Source organism: Coptis chinensis, chromosome 8, assembly GCF_015680905.1.
Source record: "Coptis chinensis isolate HL-2020 chromosome 8, ASM1568090v1, whole genome shotgun sequence".
NCBI lineage: Eukaryota > Viridiplantae > Streptophyta > Magnoliopsida > Ranunculales > Ranunculaceae > Coptis > Coptis chinensis.
The window spans coordinates 1,608,807-1,628,868 of NC_141463.1; the positions used below are offsets into that span (position 1 = coordinate 1,608,807).

General features: G+C 36.8%; 2 protein-coding genes across 6 annotated transcripts; both read left to right on the plus strand.

Moving 5' to 3' along the window:
- The first annotated feature begins 1,797 nt into the window (after positions 1-1,797).
- LOC147479243 (carboxypeptidase) lies at positions 1,798-5,048 on the plus strand. 2 transcript variants are annotated; one of them, XM_086581170.1, is made up of 3 exons: positions 1,798-2,087; positions 2,315-2,479; positions 4,605-5,048. In XM_086581170.1, the coding sequence occupies exons 1-2, from the start codon at positions 1,826-1,828 to the stop codon at positions 2,467-2,469; spliced, it is 417 nt and encodes a 138-aa protein (XP_086437296.1). In that variant the 5' UTR covers positions 1,798-1,825; the 3' UTR covers positions 2,470-2,479; positions 4,605-5,048. The 2 variants fall into 2 exon arrangements, with proteins under 2 accessions (XP_086437296.1, XP_086437295.1); XM_086581169.1 differs by lacking the exon at positions 4,605-5,048 and having other exon boundaries at positions 2,315-2,650.
- Positions 5,049-8,059: 3,011 nt separating this feature from the next.
- On the plus strand, positions 8,060-15,580 carry LOC147479244 (leucine-rich repeat receptor-like kinase protein HAR1). Of its 4 annotated transcripts, XM_086577981.1 has the most exons (4): positions 8,204-8,615; positions 8,705-8,742; positions 9,208-9,283; positions 9,395-9,727. In XM_086577981.1, the coding sequence occupies exons 1-4, from the start codon at positions 8,300-8,302 to the stop codon at positions 9,514-9,516; spliced, it is 552 nt and encodes a 183-aa protein (XP_086434107.1). In that variant the 5' UTR covers positions 8,204-8,299; the 3' UTR covers positions 9,517-9,727. The 4 variants fall into 4 exon arrangements, 2 of the variants coding, with proteins under 2 accessions (XP_086434108.1, XP_086434107.1); XM_086577982.1 differs by lacking the exon at positions 8,705-8,742 and having other exon boundaries at positions 8,060-8,615; positions 9,212-9,283; XR_015205026.1 differs by lacking the exons at positions 8,705-8,742; positions 9,208-9,283; positions 9,395-9,727 and adding an exon at positions 15,490-15,580.
- Positions 15,581-20,062: the final 4,482 nt, after the last annotated feature.

Sequence of the window (20,062 nt, forward strand, 5' to 3'; positions counted from 1 at the left end):
ATTGGAACCTGGATGCAAATGCAATGAACTAATCTCAAATACTAATTAACGAAACATTGAAAACTGGATGCAAATGTACTGAATTAACTTTAATGAATAACTAACGGAAAATCATAAAGTGGATGCAATTGCACTGAACTAACCTCAAATAATAATTAACGGGAAATCGGGAACTTGATGCAACTGCATTGAATTAACCTCAAATAATAATTAATGAGAAATTGAAAATTGGATGCAACGTATTACATTAAACTAACCTCAAATAATAATTAATGGAAAATAAAAAACTTGATGCAAATGCATTGAACTAATAACCCTAAAACATATTTATATTATATGTAGGGGAAATAAATGTTTCGACAAATATAGTTTTGCATTTTAAGTAGTGTTTATCTTAATTCTTTTATTGTGATTGGGAATGTCTTGCTATTCAAGTAACTTCAATATTAATTTCGCCACAATGGATATTCTCATAAAACTTCTATTGTTAAACCTAACAATAAAAAGAAGTCAATGAATTTTATCAAGGTTTGATGCTTCCTTTTTATAGAAAGTGGTGCAAAAAATTTAAATGAGTAATTAATATAATTTTCATATCTCATAACTATGCATAGTTGCTAATATTTTTTAGAATAATTTAATATAACGACACCCGTTCGTAGGACACGTTCATGTGATAAATATTTTCAAGTGGAAGTAGTGTATTCTTTGAGGATATGGAAACAATCAATCTGTTTTAGATATTTGTACACATTAGTACGTAAGCCGAGCGGTGATGATTTTCCGCTAAATCACCATAAATCTAATAAAACTATTATACAAGCTAGATCGAGTTTAAGATAATTCCATCTGAAAATTACAGATTAATATCCTAAACCACAAAGTGAAGAGGCTATCTCAATTTGATCCCTTAGTTTCCAAGTACTTATACACCATAATCATTTGCTCATTTACATTATTTCGGCTTATTTTCAATAAAAATATATCCTGATTCGAAAATTTGCCGCTAACTCATCATAAATCTAAGAAAACAATTATACAATGCAAGTTAGATCGAGTTTAAGATAATTCTATTTGAAAATTACGGATTAATATCCTAAACCACAAAGTGAAAAGGCTATCTCAATTTAATCCCTTAGTTTCAAGTACTTATTTGCTCATTAACGTATTTCGGTTTATTTTTAATAAAAATCTATTCTGATTCGAAAATTTGCCACTAAATTACCATAAATCTAAAAAAATTATTATACAAGCTAGATCAAGTTTGAGATAATTATATTTGAAAATTATGGATTAATATCCTAAACCACAAAGTGAAGAGGCTATCTCAATTTGATCCCTTAGTTCCCAAGTACTTATGCACCATAATCGCTGCTCATTAACGTATTTTGGTTTATTTTCAATAAAAATATATTATGATTTGAAAATTTGTATGTGACATTTTGTAAAATCTTTTAAGCACACAAAATATTTAATAGATCCCGGGCGTATGCCCGGGTTCAAAATCTAGTTAATGCTAAGATGAAATATATTGTATGAAGATTTATTAAAATATATATGATAAATGTTGAGGGCCTAATGAGAGCCGGGCTTAAGGGAGGGCTTAAGTTTCAAAGTCTAGGCCTTTACCGGCTTATCCTCCCCTAAAAGACTTGAGGTCCGGCCCACGAATGTGTGAGGGCCTCATTGGGCTGGGCGGGTAGGCTGAGGGATTGAGGGCCATTTTGACACTCCTACAGCATGGATCGTTTGTATGGGCTTCTTGGAGGCCCACCAAGCCCACAAATACTATTCAACACTCAACAGAATTAACTGAAAAAACAAAATGGCAGTCATCTCGAATTCTCTACTAGTCTGTTTTAACGGTCAAAATTTAGTTTCAATCAACAAAGCCCCAAAACCCATTATTCAAATTCATGTCTTTGGCAAAACAAAGAAAACCCATTCACAAGTTATTATTATTAGATGTACTAATAATAACAACAATTCCAAACAATGTTTAAAGACTTGCAAGAACTGCAAAACCCAGTTTGATCCTTCTCTTAATAATCCAAATGCTTGTCGTTTCCACACTTCTCATTTTGGTGGTAATTCCCTATACTCTCTTTTCTGAAGTCACTAGTTAGCTTTATAGGACGTTGGCTCATTTTTTGTGTTTCCTTCATTCATATGCAATTTATTTTTAAAAAAGAATCAATCTTTATGTCATTTGAATGACTTTTTTATAAACATGTTTTATCTGATATTTAAGGATATATACAGATCTAATTAGCTTATTAGGTCTGCTGATGCCGAACTCAACACTTGTTTGTAGGCGAGACAAGGAGAAAGTTTGAGAGTGTGTACAGTGGAGGAACCATGAACACCCCAGACGCTGGCAAAGTTTTCCAGTATTGGCATTGCTGTGGTTCTGAAGATCCATTCGATATCGGGTGCACTGCAGCTCCTCACTTGTCTTATGATGATTAATGCGGTTAATGTAAGTAACTGGAAAGTTTAACCAGCTGTTATACGATTCATGGTTATCATACCTTACACTTTGTAATTTAAGTCACCGATATGAATTGAAACGTTATGTTCCAGTGCCATAAATCTTGTTTCTCTTTTGCAAACTAATAATATAATGAATATAAAAAGATTATTTCCCCAAGGATGGTTGTCAACTCTAGCTGGGATGCTTGCTTATTCATATTAATCTCGATGTCGGTTGGTCTTTGTATCAGAATGTAAGTCATTTGCTTGACGAGAAAAACCATATTCTGACGCATTCTAGCTACTGATTTTGATATGTAGACTGCTCTTTGCCCCTTTTATTTTATAGCGGTTTATACACGTAGTATTTTGCTTTAGGATCATCTATTGCACTATCAACTCTTTCACTCTGGAGGCCGGATGCAATGAAAGCTGTGATAAGAGGCAAGGCTTCCCTTAGAATAGGTAATGCAGCCTGAAAAGCTAGAAATGCTTCCCCATAGATCCCATGGCTGCAAAAGCTATACTCCTATTCCAATAGCCTATGCAACTGTCATTGGCTATAAGAAACTAGTGTACTTTATCAAGAAAAAAGTTTACTAGTTTAGTGAATCTCCTTTATTTGCTATGTTGTGCTTGTCTTAAAAGTGAAGACATTGCATACTGATGATGGAGATTGGAAAATGAATTTTAGAAGGATATGTGTTTAAAAGCATGGATCGTAGTAGGTGGAATATATAGACATAATTTAGCAGTTTACCAGACTGAAAATTATGTACAGAGATTTTCATTGGGAGTTTGGAATGAAGAACTGCTACTGTTGGAGAACGCCGCTTGCAGATAATGTCTTACAGTAATCTGTCCACCAAACCCGAGCTGTCACAGCCATTTTGGTTACATTGCACCATTAGATATACCCTTAACTACTAGTTCTAGTTTCCAATAACTTTCTGCCAAAAAGAATGGTATTGATTATGAGTGTCGAGTCGGAGATTGAAAGGAGATGTCAGGGTCCCCTGTGCAGTCTGCAAGCTCTGGTGTGCACAAAAGTGTTTGCTGTGTTTGCTCTTTACTTTCCATCTGTGTTGTGTTCGGTTGTTTGTTTGCACATATTTTTGCATACGGTATTTGGTGATAGCAATGTGAACAAAGATACTGGCATGCTACAGATTTAGTAGTTCATTGAGATCCTCCCTCTCTCTTTCTTTTCACTGTTGATGATATTATCTTTATTCGTCTCAACCTTGGTCATTCTTTCCTATTCTGATTGATTTGGGGGCATACATAGAAGAGTTCTGCAGAGAATCAAGATCCCCTTGCATATTAAATGGTTCCCTCCACCAGACTGTTTGGTCAAAATGGGTGGATCCTCACTTATCCTGTTGCCTCCGAATGTGTTCTTGGTGAATGCAGTGGAAAAGTTGTATTTGGTATTGCTTCGCCTTTTCTTCATGCTACTAAACTATGTACCCAAGTTTCTCAATTCATTATGACCCATAGAAAAAGAAAAATAAAGAAAACATGCATCTCTAATTTGGAAAAAAGAAGGAAAAACATTTGCAACGGATAAAAGGATTCTTGTTATCATTTTTCCTCACTCATGAGTCAGTAATCTCCAAATCGCCCAGTCCTTTACAGGACTTGTTAATTTTGTCACTGCAGTTGAGGATCATACATGAGTCTATGCAAAATCATTCTAAGAAAGTACAAACTAAAGCTTCTCTCCGTTTTATGTGAAATGTTATCAATGATACTTATTTTTCTTTGTGAAAAAAGTTAATGGTAAATTAGCTGCATTTTGCGTGTTTGTCACTGTTCTACTGAGTAAACTGGATTAAGCAGATGGTTGCTAAGCATTTGGATGAATTTCTGTCCAAAAGAAACGCATAATGCTGCAACGTGATTGGGCATCTGAGCTCGAGCATATTGTTTTTTTGGAATCAGATTTGTTTGTAGTTCTTCATAGTCTCATTTTCGTGTTTTCTTCATTCTTTTGCATTTTGTTTTCATAGAATTCATCTTTGGTGTCATTTGATTATGTAATTCTCTATCATATAAACATGTTTTAGCTGATGTACGTGGAAGGATAAAAGCCTAATTAGCATGTAATTTTGCTCAACACTTATATTTAGGCGAGACAAAGAGAAAGATCGAGAGTGTGTACGGTGGAGGAACCATGAACACCCCTGATTCTGGCCAAGTTTTCCAATACTGGCATTGCTGTGGTTCTGAAGATCCTTTTGATCTAGGGTGCAGGTGCCGACTAGCAAAGTCGGTAAAACCTTTGGGTGATGATACCAGAGGTCTGGGGGTCGAACCCCGCCAGCATCAAAGAGTTACTGATCTCATTTAGGTTTGCCAATAATAAAAAAAAAATGGTGCGCTGCAGCTCCTCAGTCTTCCTATGATGATTAATGCTGGTAATGTAAATAACTGGAAAGTTTAAGCAGCTGTTGTATGATTCATGGTTATCATATATACCTCACGCTTTGTGGTTTTGTTGCATGGCCGTAAGTTTCTTGTTTCCCTTTTGTAAACCAATAATATAATTCATCTTAATGAGATTATTTCTCCAAGGATAATTGTCCACTCTAGCCAGATGGGTGCTTATTCATATTTCCATATAGTTTGTTTAGTTGTGTGCATCAGAAAGCGAGCCATTTACTTAACAAGGAAAACCAAAGTCTGACGCATCTTTGCTATCGCTTCCCTTGTTATGCACCTTTTTATTTTTCTTTATGCAACATGGAAAGGTCTAAACACCTCAACGTTTTGGCCCTTTCCAATACCAGCTATCTAGTCATAGATTCTATGACTGCCAGAACTATACGCCCATTCCGTTAGCCTCTGTAATTCGTGCTAGTTCTAAGAAATTAGTTTGCTTGAATTAAGAAACAGTTCTGCTGAGTAAAGTGAATACTTCCATGATTTCCTATCCGACGTGCTTGAGTAGTGCTTGTCTTGAGAAACTGGTGAAGACATTCAATAAATTGGATTTTAAGTATGTGGAAAGTTTTGTTGAAACACACTGCACTCTGAAGTAATTCAAAACTGAACATTATCCAATGTGATTTGCCAAGTAGTAAGTTGATAGCAAGGGTAATAATATCTTCACCATTTTGGCATTGAACACTATGTACGGAGATCGTCCTGGGGATGAAGTATCGCTACAGTCAAGTATAATTGGCACTGCAAATTTGCAAGGATGGTACGAGACTCTCAACTGTCAGAGAACCTCCCTTGCTAAATAATATCTTACAGTAGTCTGTCCACCCAAACCTGACGTGTCAGTCATTTTAGTTGCAGCATGGGACATATCCTTCACTACCAGTTCTACTTTCCAAGCAAATTCTGCCAAAAAGAAGGGTATTTGAGTGTGGAGGAGTACTACTTAGAGATTGTAATAGAATGTCAGGAAAGGAGGGGCAGGACCAAGCACCTTGTGCACCCTGCTAGCTGCTTAGGAGTTAAGACGAGGTGTGCACAAAATTTGTGTGCTGTGTTTGCCATTCATTTTCTAGAATTCCATCTGTATTGTGTTCGGCTCTTTGCATAAGGTATCTGGAGCTGGCAATGTGAACAACTGAACAAAGATGCTGGGATGCTGCAGGTTTTACCTTGGTCATATCTCTGCCATCTTATTCATCCCAAGGAAGGCATACATACACTGAATAAATATCCTTTGCATATCAAACAATTCCCTCCACCTGATGGTCTGGTGAAACTTAGTCAGGATGGATGCTGGCTCCGGATATCTTCCTAGGGAATACATTTACTGCGATGACTTTACGTTTGGTATTGCCTCTCCTATTCTTCATGCTACCAACTATAAATATGAGGATATACAAAATATGCATCATGAAAAAGAGAGTAGAAACATGTTTAGACTTTAGACCCTTTCTTATTCTACCTGAACATCTTCATTCTTTAAAACTATAGTAACTATAAATCGAGCCATTGCTATATATATATATTTTTTGTTTCTCACTTGCCACTACAATTATGTATCTAATTGTTCTTCACCAAAGTGAAGTAGCACAATGCATTGATCACCTGTGATCACATGAACAGCTACAAGTAGGAAGAACAAATCTTATTACAAGATGCTGGTCCAGGTCGAGGTCCGGCCCAAACATATGACATTTATACACAGGCTGAAAGGTGATTTAATCGGGCATTCATCAAATTGCATTGGGCAGCCTCCAACCCAAGCCCAACAACTAAGTCCAACAACAATTGCCCAATACACCCCCCCTGAACGCATACGGGCTATCCTTTTTTTCAAACCTTTTGTAGCCGGTATCATCTCTCTCACGAGATTGAACCAAAAAAAAAAAAAAAAAAAAACTTCAAGTTTTCTATCGTGTTCATATTTCGAATGTTGAGTTGTGAATCAACAATGGGAATTGAAGTTGGCGACTTCACCAAATTCGAGTCGTGTCCCGTTTGAGTATATACTCAAATTTGGGTGGGTTGATTAAACTTGATTAGGTTGATTAAATTTGATTGGATGGAAGATTGGGTTGATTAAACTTGATTTTGGGGTGGAATATTGGGTTGATTAAACTTGATGTTTTTTTGGAGTTTGGGTGGAAGATTGAGTTGATTAAACTTGAGTTTGAGTTTGCCCAAGCTTGATGAAGTCGTTTTCGAGTTTGAGTTCGAGTTCGAGTTTGGATTGATTAAGTGGAAGTTGATTTTTAAAATGAACATCGTAACAAACAAATCGAATTTTTTAAGTCCAAACAATCCAGCTATGTCGCCCAAGATAGTCCCCAAACGACCCCGCCATGTCGTCTTGGAGAGTGCCCAAACGACTCCGCCAAGAGTTTTGTCTCAAATGACATGCGCAGACCACTTGATTGTACACTCAAACGACCCGAGGAGCTTGTTATGGGCGAGACCGGTTGGATTGGTTGTTAGTTTGGGATTTGATGGTAAACTTGTAATATGGCAAATTTGTAATATATATATATATATATATATATATATATATATATATATATATATATATATATATATATATATATATATATATATATCGGTTTGTCTAGAGTGCCACTCTTATAGTGACACTCTTATCTCACTTTTTTGGTCCCTCGGATCTCAAGATGAGATGACCATATCTAATTTTGATAAAACTTCGAAATTTTGAAAATTTGAAACTAAAATGAGGATAAAAACGTCTTTTACATATCATCTTTAAAAAAAAAAAAAAAAGATTTACAAATAATGGTTATCACGGGTTATTTGATTTCGTAAAGTAAAAATTTGAAGTGTGTGCGGTTGAGTCGTCTTTCATACCGGATCTTGAGGCATTCTATCGGCATTTAACAAGGAAAGAGGAGGTACAACAGATTGGTTTTGGGTACAACAAAGTTATTTGATTTTTTTTGTTTTGTTTTGGGTTTCAACTTGTTTTACTTGCGACATCATTCCCAATTAAGGTTGCACGTGATTTGAATCCCTTGATAACGCGTGGACAATGGGCTCTAATAGCACCATGGTTTGAAAGGCAAAAGAAGGAACTTGATTTTGAACACACAGGCCAATCTTCTAATGGCGGATGGGTGGTATATGGTGTTTTTTACATAGGTGTCGCGTTGCAACTCTTTGAGGGTTTGCTTCTTCACATTCTTCCACTTATCTTGGTTTGGATAAATTTTCTTGAAGGAATCCATGTTCAATGGAGAATTACAGGCAACGGGATCATATGCTCCGCTATCAAAGTTCTTGAAAGATATTGGGAACAATTCTTCACTCAAACATAGTAAAACTGTTTTGCTGTATTTCTTGTGAGAGCTCAGTACTTCTTGTTTATGAATACATGGTGAATAGCAGCTTAGACCGATGGTTACACAAAAGAAAGAGAGAATCAATATTTTCAGATTCAGTTAACCATGTTCTCTTGGATTGGCCTACAAGGTTGCATATCGCAGTTGGAGTTGCTCAAGGTCTTTGCTACATGCATCATGGATGCTCTCAGTCCATCATTCATTGTGATGTGAAATCGAGCAATATCTTGTTGGATGCCAACTTTAATGCTACGATTGCAGACTTTGGATTGGCAAAGATGTTGGTTAAGCATGGGGAGTCGGATACAATGTCTGCGGTAGCAGGCTCTTACGGATACATTGCGCCAGGTGAGTCTTATTTGAGTACATTTCTATATTTTATAACATACTTAAAGTTGGAAAATCGGCTAAACTGCAGTTGGTTGATTGAATTTCAGAGTACACTTACACAACCAAGGTGAATGAAAAGATCGATGTATACGGTTTATCTTTAGTTATTCGTGTTTTATCTTTAGTTCCTAATGATATTGTTCCAGATTTTTGTCACTTCACTGTTCATAAAAAACAGGGATTCATATGTTTATGAATAATCAATAAGTTCAAATAGAATGTATATGGTTAATTTTTTATCATTCCCTTTGCTTACCTTACAGCCGTGTTCTTTGAACTATCTAGGAAAATGCAGTTCGCTCATTTGCCTCATCTTTCAACCAAAAGTTCCTTCATCTCCCTTTCTTTTGATTTTGTTCTTTACCTGTTGGGAAAAATTATTTAACTCGTGGCTAAACCATTATATCCTAATTCTGATCAACTCTTCTTCATTTTTTCCCCTTATATTTGCCCGAATTTGAGTTTGTAGTTTTTTGCTAGATATTAAGGGTTCTTGCTCATTGCCGAACGTCTTTTCTAATTTGGAACTCATTCATTTCATTTTTTTCAGTTAGACATGAAAGTGTTTGGACGCTCGAAGTGGTCTACTAGCTTGTGCTCTTCTGTCCAAGTTGCAAATGGCATGGGTAGCATTGAACTGTTGCTTCCTTATTGGTCATAGGCTATTGATACTTCGTTTTTTTTTGTTTGTTCTTGGTGAGGTGTTTAATAGCATTTTCTGATTTTACAACTTCCAGCAGGATCAAGGGCACCACCTCGGTTGAAATTGCGCCCCGGTCTCAATTGGTATTTGAAGTATTGGTGCGGTGCTCATATTTCGTGGGACAAAACCGGTGGTGTTCAGGTTGTCGTCCATTAATTCCAAGCCCCGAGCACTACCGGTTTGTAAAAGTTGATGTATCTAATGTTATTACTCATTAGCGAAGTCGTGTTTCTTATAATATTGTAGTGAATATGAAGTCCTTTTTTGGTAAGCCATTTAGCGAGGCATGGATGTGCTTGAATTGAAGAATGTAGGATCTGTTCATGTAAAAGTAATTGATTATACTTTTATCAAATTTGTCTCTTTTATTTGCCTAGTATTTTTTGTCTTTCATATTTCTAGTACAAGGAAACAATGTGAATTGAGAAACAAAGTTCATTGCGACCGCTTTTACACGAGCCCAAAGATGACAAAAAGAAGCCTATGCCCTAACAAGGCATCTTGTGATGTTCCTTAGCTTCCAAACAATATGACTATGTTAGAAGAATCTAGCTTTGTGGAATTTTTAAATTTGATGAGAAGTAGGCTTTTGGGATCGGGACGCGTGTGTACTAAAGAGGGGCAAGTAAATTAGGCTTTTGTGCTAGTGGGAAGTGTTGGAATAGCAAGCAAATCACGCTTTTTTTTTCTTTTGAGAAGCCGTACATTGCAGCTATACATTGCTTAGTAATAATAGAAGTTTATGCAGTTCCTTAAAGCTCGAGGGAATTGCACATCAAAATTCTAGAATGAGCGGGGATAGACAGATTTTACTTGCTGGGTTCTCGGCAAGTTCATCTAGCTAGAGCATCCCATCTTATAATTCTCGACTCGACAAAACACACTCTCGGCATAACAAAACTCCGACATGCATGCATACCAAACTTACACTAACACTATAACAAACTCGACATGCAGGCCTAATGTATAAACTATAACTCGACATAGTTTATGACTATAACGTTGACTATTTCTTGCGAAATTTTGTTGTTATATCGAACCTTATGAACTTGCAAAAAATGGTAATTCTGTTTGGACTTAGTCCCAAACGGCATGGCCACACCGTTGGCCTTAGTACCAAACGGCATGACCACACCGTTTGGTACTAAGGCCAAACGGTGGCCATGCCGCGTTGGTACTAAGGCCAACGGGTGGCTATGCCGCTTTGGGGACTAAGTCCAAACAGACACGCCCAGTTTTTTTTGGTAGTTCAAAGTCCAAACGGCATGGCCACACCGTTTGGCCTTAGTATAAGCGGCATGGCCACACCGTTTGGTACTAAGGCCAAACGGTGGCCATGCCGCTTTGGTACTAAGGCCAACGGTGTGGCCATGCCGTTTGGGACTAAGTCCAAACAGACACGCCATTTTTTTGCAAGTTCAAAGTCCAAACGGCATGGCCACACCGTTTGGCCTTAGTACCAAACGGTGTGGCCATGCCGTTTGGGACTAAGGACAAACGGTGTGGGCATGCCGTTTGGGACAAAGTCCAAACAGACACGCCATTTTTTTTTACAAGTTCAAAGTCCAAACGGCATGGCCATTTATGTTGTCTTGATGTTATATTTTTTCTGTTGTCTTGATGTTATATTATGAGAACTATAACGGCTTATGAGGGTTGACAGTAACTTGAGAGACACTACTATTTTTTCTGTTGTCTTGACCGTTGGACTAGGTCCCAAACGGTGTGGCCATGTCATTTGGGACTAAGTCCAAACGGTATGGCCACACCGGTCAAGGGGCAAAAAAACAGACACGTCATTTTTTTATCCAAGTTCAAATGATGCTAGTACCATAGTTAAGAGTGGCAAGTCTCCAAGTTTTCAACAAAGATCTCCAATACAATGAGGATGGACATGGCTTTGGGTGGAATCGTATTCGTTAGCTGCACTCAAGACCTCCAAATCAAGTGCAACGCTATGGATAGTCGGATCAAGATGGGAGATGTAAAAAATAGTCTCAGACCGCCTAATAGTCTCAATGCATTGGGAGACATATCAGTAGCAGATTTTGGTGTAAGAATGTAAGATTACAAGTTGACGACACTTTTTGTATGAAAGGACCCCATGGTTATATAAATGGGAGGTCCGAGACCAGTCTAAGAAAATATCACTTAACACGAAAATACTCTTTCCTGGCCTACAAGCACTTTTCATCGACTCGTTGACATACATATATATGGTCCGCACAACCAAAAGTTTACAAGCAACTACACCTCACAAAAAGTACAAATAACCCTTGTAAAGAAAACAAATGAAAACTGAATAAAGATGCACATCACAAGATTAAATATCAACCAAATTTAATGCCCATTGAGAGAATCAAAATCAACCAGAAGCACAATACTCTTTAACATAAAATAGTTTCCATTTTCCTCACAAAATTAAATAGAACAATCTTCGTTTAAACACCTTTAACATGAACTTCACCAGCCCAGTAAGGGAATTCAACCTAAGCTACCAAAGTCTTTGGCAAGTGGTGGATTCACGCACAAAAAGAAAGAAAAAGAAAAGCATCAGTAACGAGCTAGACAAGCATCTAAAACAGATTTTATATAAGTAAGAAACGCAACACGTGAAAGATAGCATCATAAAAGAAGAGCTCCAGTATCATAGCACTAGATACCATTTCAATAAAATCAGAAAAGCCAAAAAGAGGTTTGATGGGGTGTTATAATCTGAGAAAATACATGGGAACGGGATCTTATAATCTGAGAACCACCTTCCCATAAAATCAGGAAAATGTCCCTACCTACAAGTCATGGTCTATAAAGAACCAACAACAACAAATGAAGCAAGACTTTTAAGTTTTAGCATTCAAGAACCAACAACAACGAATGAAGCAAGACTTCTAACATTCAAGAACCAACTTATTATAATTCATTATACATTGAACAATTATGAAAAATACAAAAACACATGCAAGCACCATTTTGGTAACTTATGGATTAAGACCTAAATCTACAATTATTAAACATAAATATATCATTGCCTTTGAGCATAACACAGACTTAATTAAAACAATAGGCAACAGAGCGATAAGCAAATAAGTTAGCCGCAAAAGGGGAGGAACACCAAGTTTCACATTAAAATACAATCATTTCTTAGAAGTTAGAACTTAAGACACTACATACCATATTCTAATAACCATAGGCATTGACATAGAACCAAGTGATTTTCAGTAGGAAGCTTAAACCTAAAATGCATTGAACCCGGAATGTATAGGTTTATATTGATTTTTATTGTCTACTCTTTAACTGTGAAACAGAGACATGCATCCAAGCCGCCGGATCTCTAATTTTGCAACCATAAACCCAAACTTCACCAATTATTTCTCAAAACATTCAGTTCATATAAAATATGAATACTGACATCAATACTAATAAGTGCATACAACAACTGTATATAACTAAACAATGTGTGCGAGTCCACTCACTATTTCCAGAGTGAGGGAAGCTTCTTGGTCCTCTTGTAGTAACGAGTGAGCTTATGAATCCTGCTCTCAACCAAAATCAGCCTAAACTTTGTTGTCCTTATCCTTCTGTTCCTCTCCAAATGCTTATGGATAGCAAGCGGCTTCTTAATCAAATGGTACAGATCTTGAGGGAATTTTAGGTGCAAGCCCTACAACCCCACAATATAAAGCAACCATTTTTAAAACTAAAATACAAAAACAAGTGAATAAATAAATAGAAAACAAAATGGATTAGTACCGTGGGACTTGAGAATATGCAAGATCTTTTAGCACGAAAGTAACACTTTTGACTCGAAGCGATCTTTGTGATAATCACGAAGAAGCACACCGATTTGAGATGGTGGTAAACTCTTCTTAGCAAACTTACGGATGTTATCCAAAACCGTAAAACATTAAAAAAATAAAAAGGATGAATAAATATTATAAAATAGATTTGAGGTTTTATTGCTTACATCTTGAGATTGGACTTTGAGCTGGTGAGTTTCTCTTGTATGCCAAACCGTATGCTTCATCGAAGAGATCTAGTTATAAAAGCTTAGATCAAAAATTTCTTGTGTGTTCATAACTGAGATCTAGTTATAAGAAGCTTAGATCGAAAATTGAGAAACTTTTCTGAGACTGAATAATGTTCTCTGAAACTGAATAATGTTCTTGTTGATAAGAAAATTGATTAATTGTTTGGTAAACAATTTTTCTAGATTCGAAAATTTCTGGAGTGGAGAAGAGGACGACCGTGAGAGATGATCAAACATTTCGCATTTTTTCGTTTTTTGGTTTCCGAAATACTTTAAAATCTTGAAATATCGGATATTTGAGTGAATTAGATCGATGATCTAGAGAAGAGATCCAAGGACCAGAAGAAGTGTGAGATAAGGGGGTGTCACTATAAGAGTGGCACTCTAGACAAACCGTATATCGGTTTGTCTCAGAGTGCCACTCTTATAGTGACACTCTTATCTCACACTTTTTCTCGTCCCTCGATCTCAAGATGAGATGACCATATCTAATTTTGATAAAAACTTCGAAATTTTGAAATTTGAGAAACTAAAAATGAGGATAAAACGCGTCTTTTTACATATCATCTTCTTAAAAAAAAAAAAACAGATTTACAAATAATGGTTATGCAGGTTATTTGATTTTCGTAAAGTGAAATGAAGTGTGTGCGGTTGAGTCGTCTTTCATTCATACCACGGGCATTCTATCGGCATTTAACAAGGAAAGAGGAGGTACAACAGGATTGGTTTTGGGTACAACAAGGTTATTTGATTTTTTGTTTTTGTTTTGGGTTTCAACTTGTTTTACTTTGCGACATCATTCCCAATTAAGGTTGCACGTGATTTGAATCCCTTGATAACGTGGACAATGGGCTCTAATAGCACCATGGTTTGAAAGGCAAAAGAAGGAACTTGATTTGAACACACAGCCAATCTTCTAATGGCGGATGGGTGGTATATGGTGTTTTACATAGGTGTCGCGGTGCAACTCTTTGAGGGTTTGCTTCTTCACATTCTTCCACTTATCTTGGTTTGGATAAATTTTCTTGAAGGAATCCATGTTCAATGGAGAATTACAGGCAACAGGATCATATGCTCCCCGCTATCAAAGTTCTTGAAAGATATTGGGAACAATTCTTCACTCAAACATAGTAAAACTGTTTTCTTTGTATTTCTTGTGAGAGCTCGGTACTTCTTGTTTATGAATACATGGTGAATAGCAGCTTTTAGACCGATGGTTACACAAAAGAAAGAGAGAATCAATATATTTCAGATTCAGTTAACCATGTTCTCTTGGATTGGCCTACAAGGTTGCATATCGCAGTTGAGTTGCTCAAGGTCTTTGCTACATGCATCATGGATGCTCTCATCCATCATTCATTGTGATGTGAAATCGAGCAATATCTTGTTGGATGCCAACTTTAATGCTACGATTGCAGACTTTGGATTGGCAAAGATGTTGGTTAAGCATGGGGAGTCGGATACAAATGTCATGTGATGCTGTGCTCTTACTGGATACATTGCGCCCGGTGAGTCTTATTTGAGTACATTTCTATATTTTATAACATACTTAAAGTTGGAAAATCGGCTAAACTGCAGTTGGTTGATTGAATTTTTCAGAGTACACTTACACAACCAAGGTGAATGAAAAGATCGATGTATACGGGTTTATCTTTAGTTATTAGGTGTTTTATCTTTAGTTCCTAATGATATTGTTCCAGATTTTTGTCACTTCACTGTTCATAAAAACAGGGATTCATATGTTTATGAATAATCAATAAGTTCAAATAGAATGTATATGGTTAATTTTTATCATTCCCTTTGCTTACCTTTTACCGTGTTCTTTGAACTATCTAGGAAAAAATGCAGTTAAGCTCATTTGCCTCATCTTTCAACCAAAAGTTCCTTCATCTCCCTTTCTTTTGATTTTGTTCTTTACCCTGTTGGGAAAAATTATTTAACTCGTGGCTAAACCATTATATCCTAATTCGATCAACTCTTCTTCATTTTTTCCCCTTATATTTGCCCGAATTTGAGTTTGTAGTTTTTGCTAGATATTAAGGGTTCTTGCTCATTGTCAACGTCTTTTCTAATTTGGAACTCATTCATTTCATTTTTTTCAGTTAGACATGAAAGTGTTTGGACGCTCGAAGTGGTCTACTAGCTTGTGCTCTTCCTGTCAAGTTGCAAATGGCATGGGTAGCATTCGAATTGCTTCCTTATTGGTCATAGGCTATTGATACTTCAGTTTTTGTTTGTTCTTGGTGAGGTGTTTAATAGCATTTTCTGATTTTACAACTTCCAGCGGGGATCAAGGGCACCACCTCGGTTGAAATTGCGGCCCGGTCTCAATTGGTATTTGAAGTATTGGTGCGGTGCTCATATTTCGTGGGACAAAACTGGTGGTGTTCAGTTGTCGTCCATTAATTCCAAGCCCTGGAGCACTACCAGTTGTAAAAGTTGATGTATCTAATGTTATTACTCATTAGCGAGTGCGTGTTTCTTATAATATTGTAGTGAATATGAAGTCCTTTTTTTGGTAAGCCATTTAAGCAGGCATGGATGTGCTTGAATTGAAGAATGTAGGATCTGTTCATGTAAAAGTAATTGATTATACTTTTATCAAATTTGTCTCTTTTTATTTGCCTAGTATTTTTTGTCTTTCATATTTCTAGTACAAGGAAACAATGTGAATTGAGAAACAAAGTTCATTGCAGTCTGCTTTTACACAGAGCCCAGCATGACAAAAAGAAGCCTATGCCCTAACAAGGCATCTTGTGATGTTCCTTAGCTTCCAAACAATATGACTATGTTAGAAGAATCTAGCTTTGTGGAATTTTTAAATTTGATGAGAAGTAGGCTTTTTGGGATCGGGCGGTGTACTAAAGAGGGGGCAAGTAAATTAGGCTTTTGTGCTAGTGGGAAGTGTTGGAATAGCAAGCAAGTACTGCTTTTTTTTTCTAACTTTTGAGAAGCCGTACATTGCAGCTATACATTGCTTAGTAATAGAAGTTTATGCAGTTCCTTAAAGCTCAGGGAATTGCACATCAAAATTCTAGAATGAGCAGGATAGACAGATTTTACTTGCTGGGTTCTCTGGCAAGTTCATCTAGCTAGAGCATCCCATCTTATAATTCGACGACTCGACAAAACACACTCCTGGCATAACAAAACTCTGACATGCATACCAAACTTACACTAACACTATAACAAACTCTGACATGCAGGCCTAATGTATAAACTATAACTCCTGACATAGTTTATGACTATAACGTTGACTATTTCTTGCGAAATTTTGTTGTTATATCGAACCTTATGAACTTGCAAAAAAATGGCGTGTCTGTTTGGACTTAGTCCCAAACGGCATGGCCACACCGTTTGGCCTTAGTACCAAACGGCATGGCCACACTTTTTAAGGCCAAACGGTGTGGCCATGCCGTTTTGGTACTAAGGCCAACGGTGTGGCTATGCCGCTTGGGGACTAAGTCCAAACGCACGCCCATTTTTTAAAGTTCAAAGTCCAACGGCATGGCCACACCGTTTTGGCCTTAGTACCAAACGGCATGGCCACACCGTTTAAGGCCAAACGGTGTGGCCATGCCGTTTGGTACTAAGGCCAAACGGTGTGGCCATGCCGTTTGGGACTAAGTCCAAACAGACACGCCATTTTTTTGCAAGTTCAAAGTCCAAACGGCATGGCCACACCGTTTGGCCTTAGTACCAAACGGTGTGGCCATGCCGTTTGGGACTAAGGACAAACGGTGTGGGCATGCCGTTTGGGACAAAGTCCAAACAGACACGCCATTTTTTTTTACAAGTTCAAAGTCCAAACGGCATGGCCATTTATGTTGTCTTGATGTTATATTTTTTCTGTTGTCTTGATGTTATATTATGAGAACTATAACGGCTTATGAGGGTTGACAGTAACTTGAGAGACACTACTATTTTTTCTGTTGTCTTGACCGTTGGACTAGGTCCCAAACGGTGTGGCCATGTCATTTGGGACTAAGTCCAAACGGTATGGCCACACCGGTCAAGGGGCAAAAAAACAGACACGTCATTTTTTTATCCAAGTTCAAATGATGCTAGTACCATAGTTAAGAGTGGCAAGTCTCCAAGTTTTCAACAAAGATCTCCAATACAATGAGGATGGACATGGCTTTGGGTGGAATCGTATTCGTTAGCTGCACTCAAGACCTCCAAATCAAGTGCAACGCTATGGATAGTCGGATCAAGATGGGAGATGTAAAAAATAGTCTGCACCGCCTAATAGTCTCAATGCACTTTGGGGAGACATAATATCAGAAAGCAGATTTTGGTGTAAGAATGTAAGATTACAAGTTGACGACACTTTTTTGTATGAAAGGACCCCATGGTTATATAAATGGGAGGTCCGAGACCAGGTCTAAGAAAATATCACTTAACCTGGAAAATACTCTTTCCTGGCCTACAAGCACTTTACTGACTCGTTGACATACATATATATGGTCCAAGACAACCAAAAGTTTACAAGCAACTACACCTCACAAAAAAGTACAAATAACCCTTGTAAAGAAAACAAATGAAAAACTGAATAAAGATGCACATCACAAGATTAAATATCAACCAAATTTAATGCCCATTGAGAGAATCAAAATCAACCAGAAGCACAATACTCTTTAACATAAAATAGTTTCCATTTTCCTCACAAAATTAAATAGAACAATCTTCGTTTAAACACCTTTAACATGAACTTCACCAGCCCAGTAAGGGAATTCAACCTAAGCTACCAAAGTCTTGCCGGCAAAGGTGGATTCATCGCGACAAAGAAAGAAAAAGAAAAGCATCGAACGAGCTAGACAAGCATCTAAAACAGATTTTATATAAGTAAGAAACGCAACACGTGAAAGATAGCATCATAAAAGAAGAGCTCCAGTATCATAGCACTAGATACCATTTCAATAAAATCAGAAAAGCCAAAAAGAGGTTTGATGGGGTGTTATAATCTGAGAAAATACATGGGAACGGGATCTTATAATCTGAGAACCACCTTCCCATAAAATCAGGAAAATGTCCCTACCTACAAGTCATGGTCTATAAAGAACCAACAACAACAAATGAAGCAAGACTTTTAAGTTTTAGCATTCAAGAACCAACAACAACGAATGAAGCAAGACTTCTAACATTCAAGAACCAACTTATTATAATTCATTATACATTGAACAATTATGAAAAATACAAAAACACATGCAAGCACCATTTTGGTAACTTATGGATTAAGACCTAAATCTACAATTATTAAACATAAATATATCATTGCCTTTGAGCATAACACAGACTTAATTAAAACAATAGGCAACAGAGCGATAAGCAAATAAGTTAGCCAAAAAGGGGAGGAACACCAAGTTTCACATTAAAATACAATCATTTCTTAGAAGTTAGAACTTAAGACACTACATACCATATTCTAATAACCATAGGCATTGACATAGAACCAAGTGATTTTCAAGAGGGAAGCTTAAACCTAAAATGCATTGAACCCGAATGTATAGGTTTATATTGATTTTATTGTCTACTCTTTAAGCGGAAACAGAGACATGCATCCAAGCCCGGATCTCTAATTTTGCAACCATAAACCCAAACTTCACCAATTATTTCTCAAAACATTCAGTTCATATAAAATATGAATATCGACATCAATACTAATAAGTGCATACAACAACCGTATATAACTAAACAATGTGTGCGAAGTCCACTCACTATTTCCGACCGAGGGAAGCTTCTTGGTCCTCTTGTAGTAACGAGTGAGCTTATGAATCTGCTCTCAACCAAAATCAGCCTAAACTTTGTCGTCCTTATCCTTCTGATTTCCTCTCCAAATGCTTATGGATAGCAACCGGCTTCTTAATCAAATGGTACGATCTTTCAGAATTTTAGGTGCAAGCCCTACAACCCCACAATATAAAGCAACCATTTTTAAAACTAAAATACAAAAAACAAGTGAATAAATAAATAGAAAACAAAATGGATTAGTACCGTGGGACTTGAGAATATGCAAGATCTTTAGCACGAGTAACACTTTTGACCTGAGCGATACTGTGATAATCACGAAGAAGCACACCGATTTGAGATGGTGGTAAACTCTTCTTAGCAAACTTACGGATGTTATCCAAAACCGAGAAAACATTATAAAAAAATAAAAAGGATGAATAAATATTATAAAATAGATTTGAGGTTTTTATTGCTTACATCTTGAGATTGGACTTTGAGCCTGGTGAGTTTCTCTTGTATGCCAAACCGTATGCTTCATCGAAGAGATCTAGTTATAAAAAGCTTAGATCAAAAAATTTCTTGTGTGTTCATAACTGAGATCTAGTTATAAGAAGCTTAGATCGAAAATTGAGAAACTTTTCGAGACTGAATAATGTTCTCTGAAACTGAATAATGTTCTTGTTGATAAGAAAATTGATTAATTGTTTGGTAAACAATTTTTCTAGATTCGAAAATTTCTGGAGTGGAGAAGAGGACGACCGTGAGAGATGATCAAACATTTCGCATTTTTTCGTTTTTTGGTTTCCGAAATACTTTAAAATCTTGAAATATCGGATATTTGAGTGAATTAGATCTGATGATCTAGAGAAGAGATCCAAGGGACCAGAAGAAGTGTGAGATAAGGGTGTCACTATAAGAGTGGCACTCTAGACAAACCGTATATAT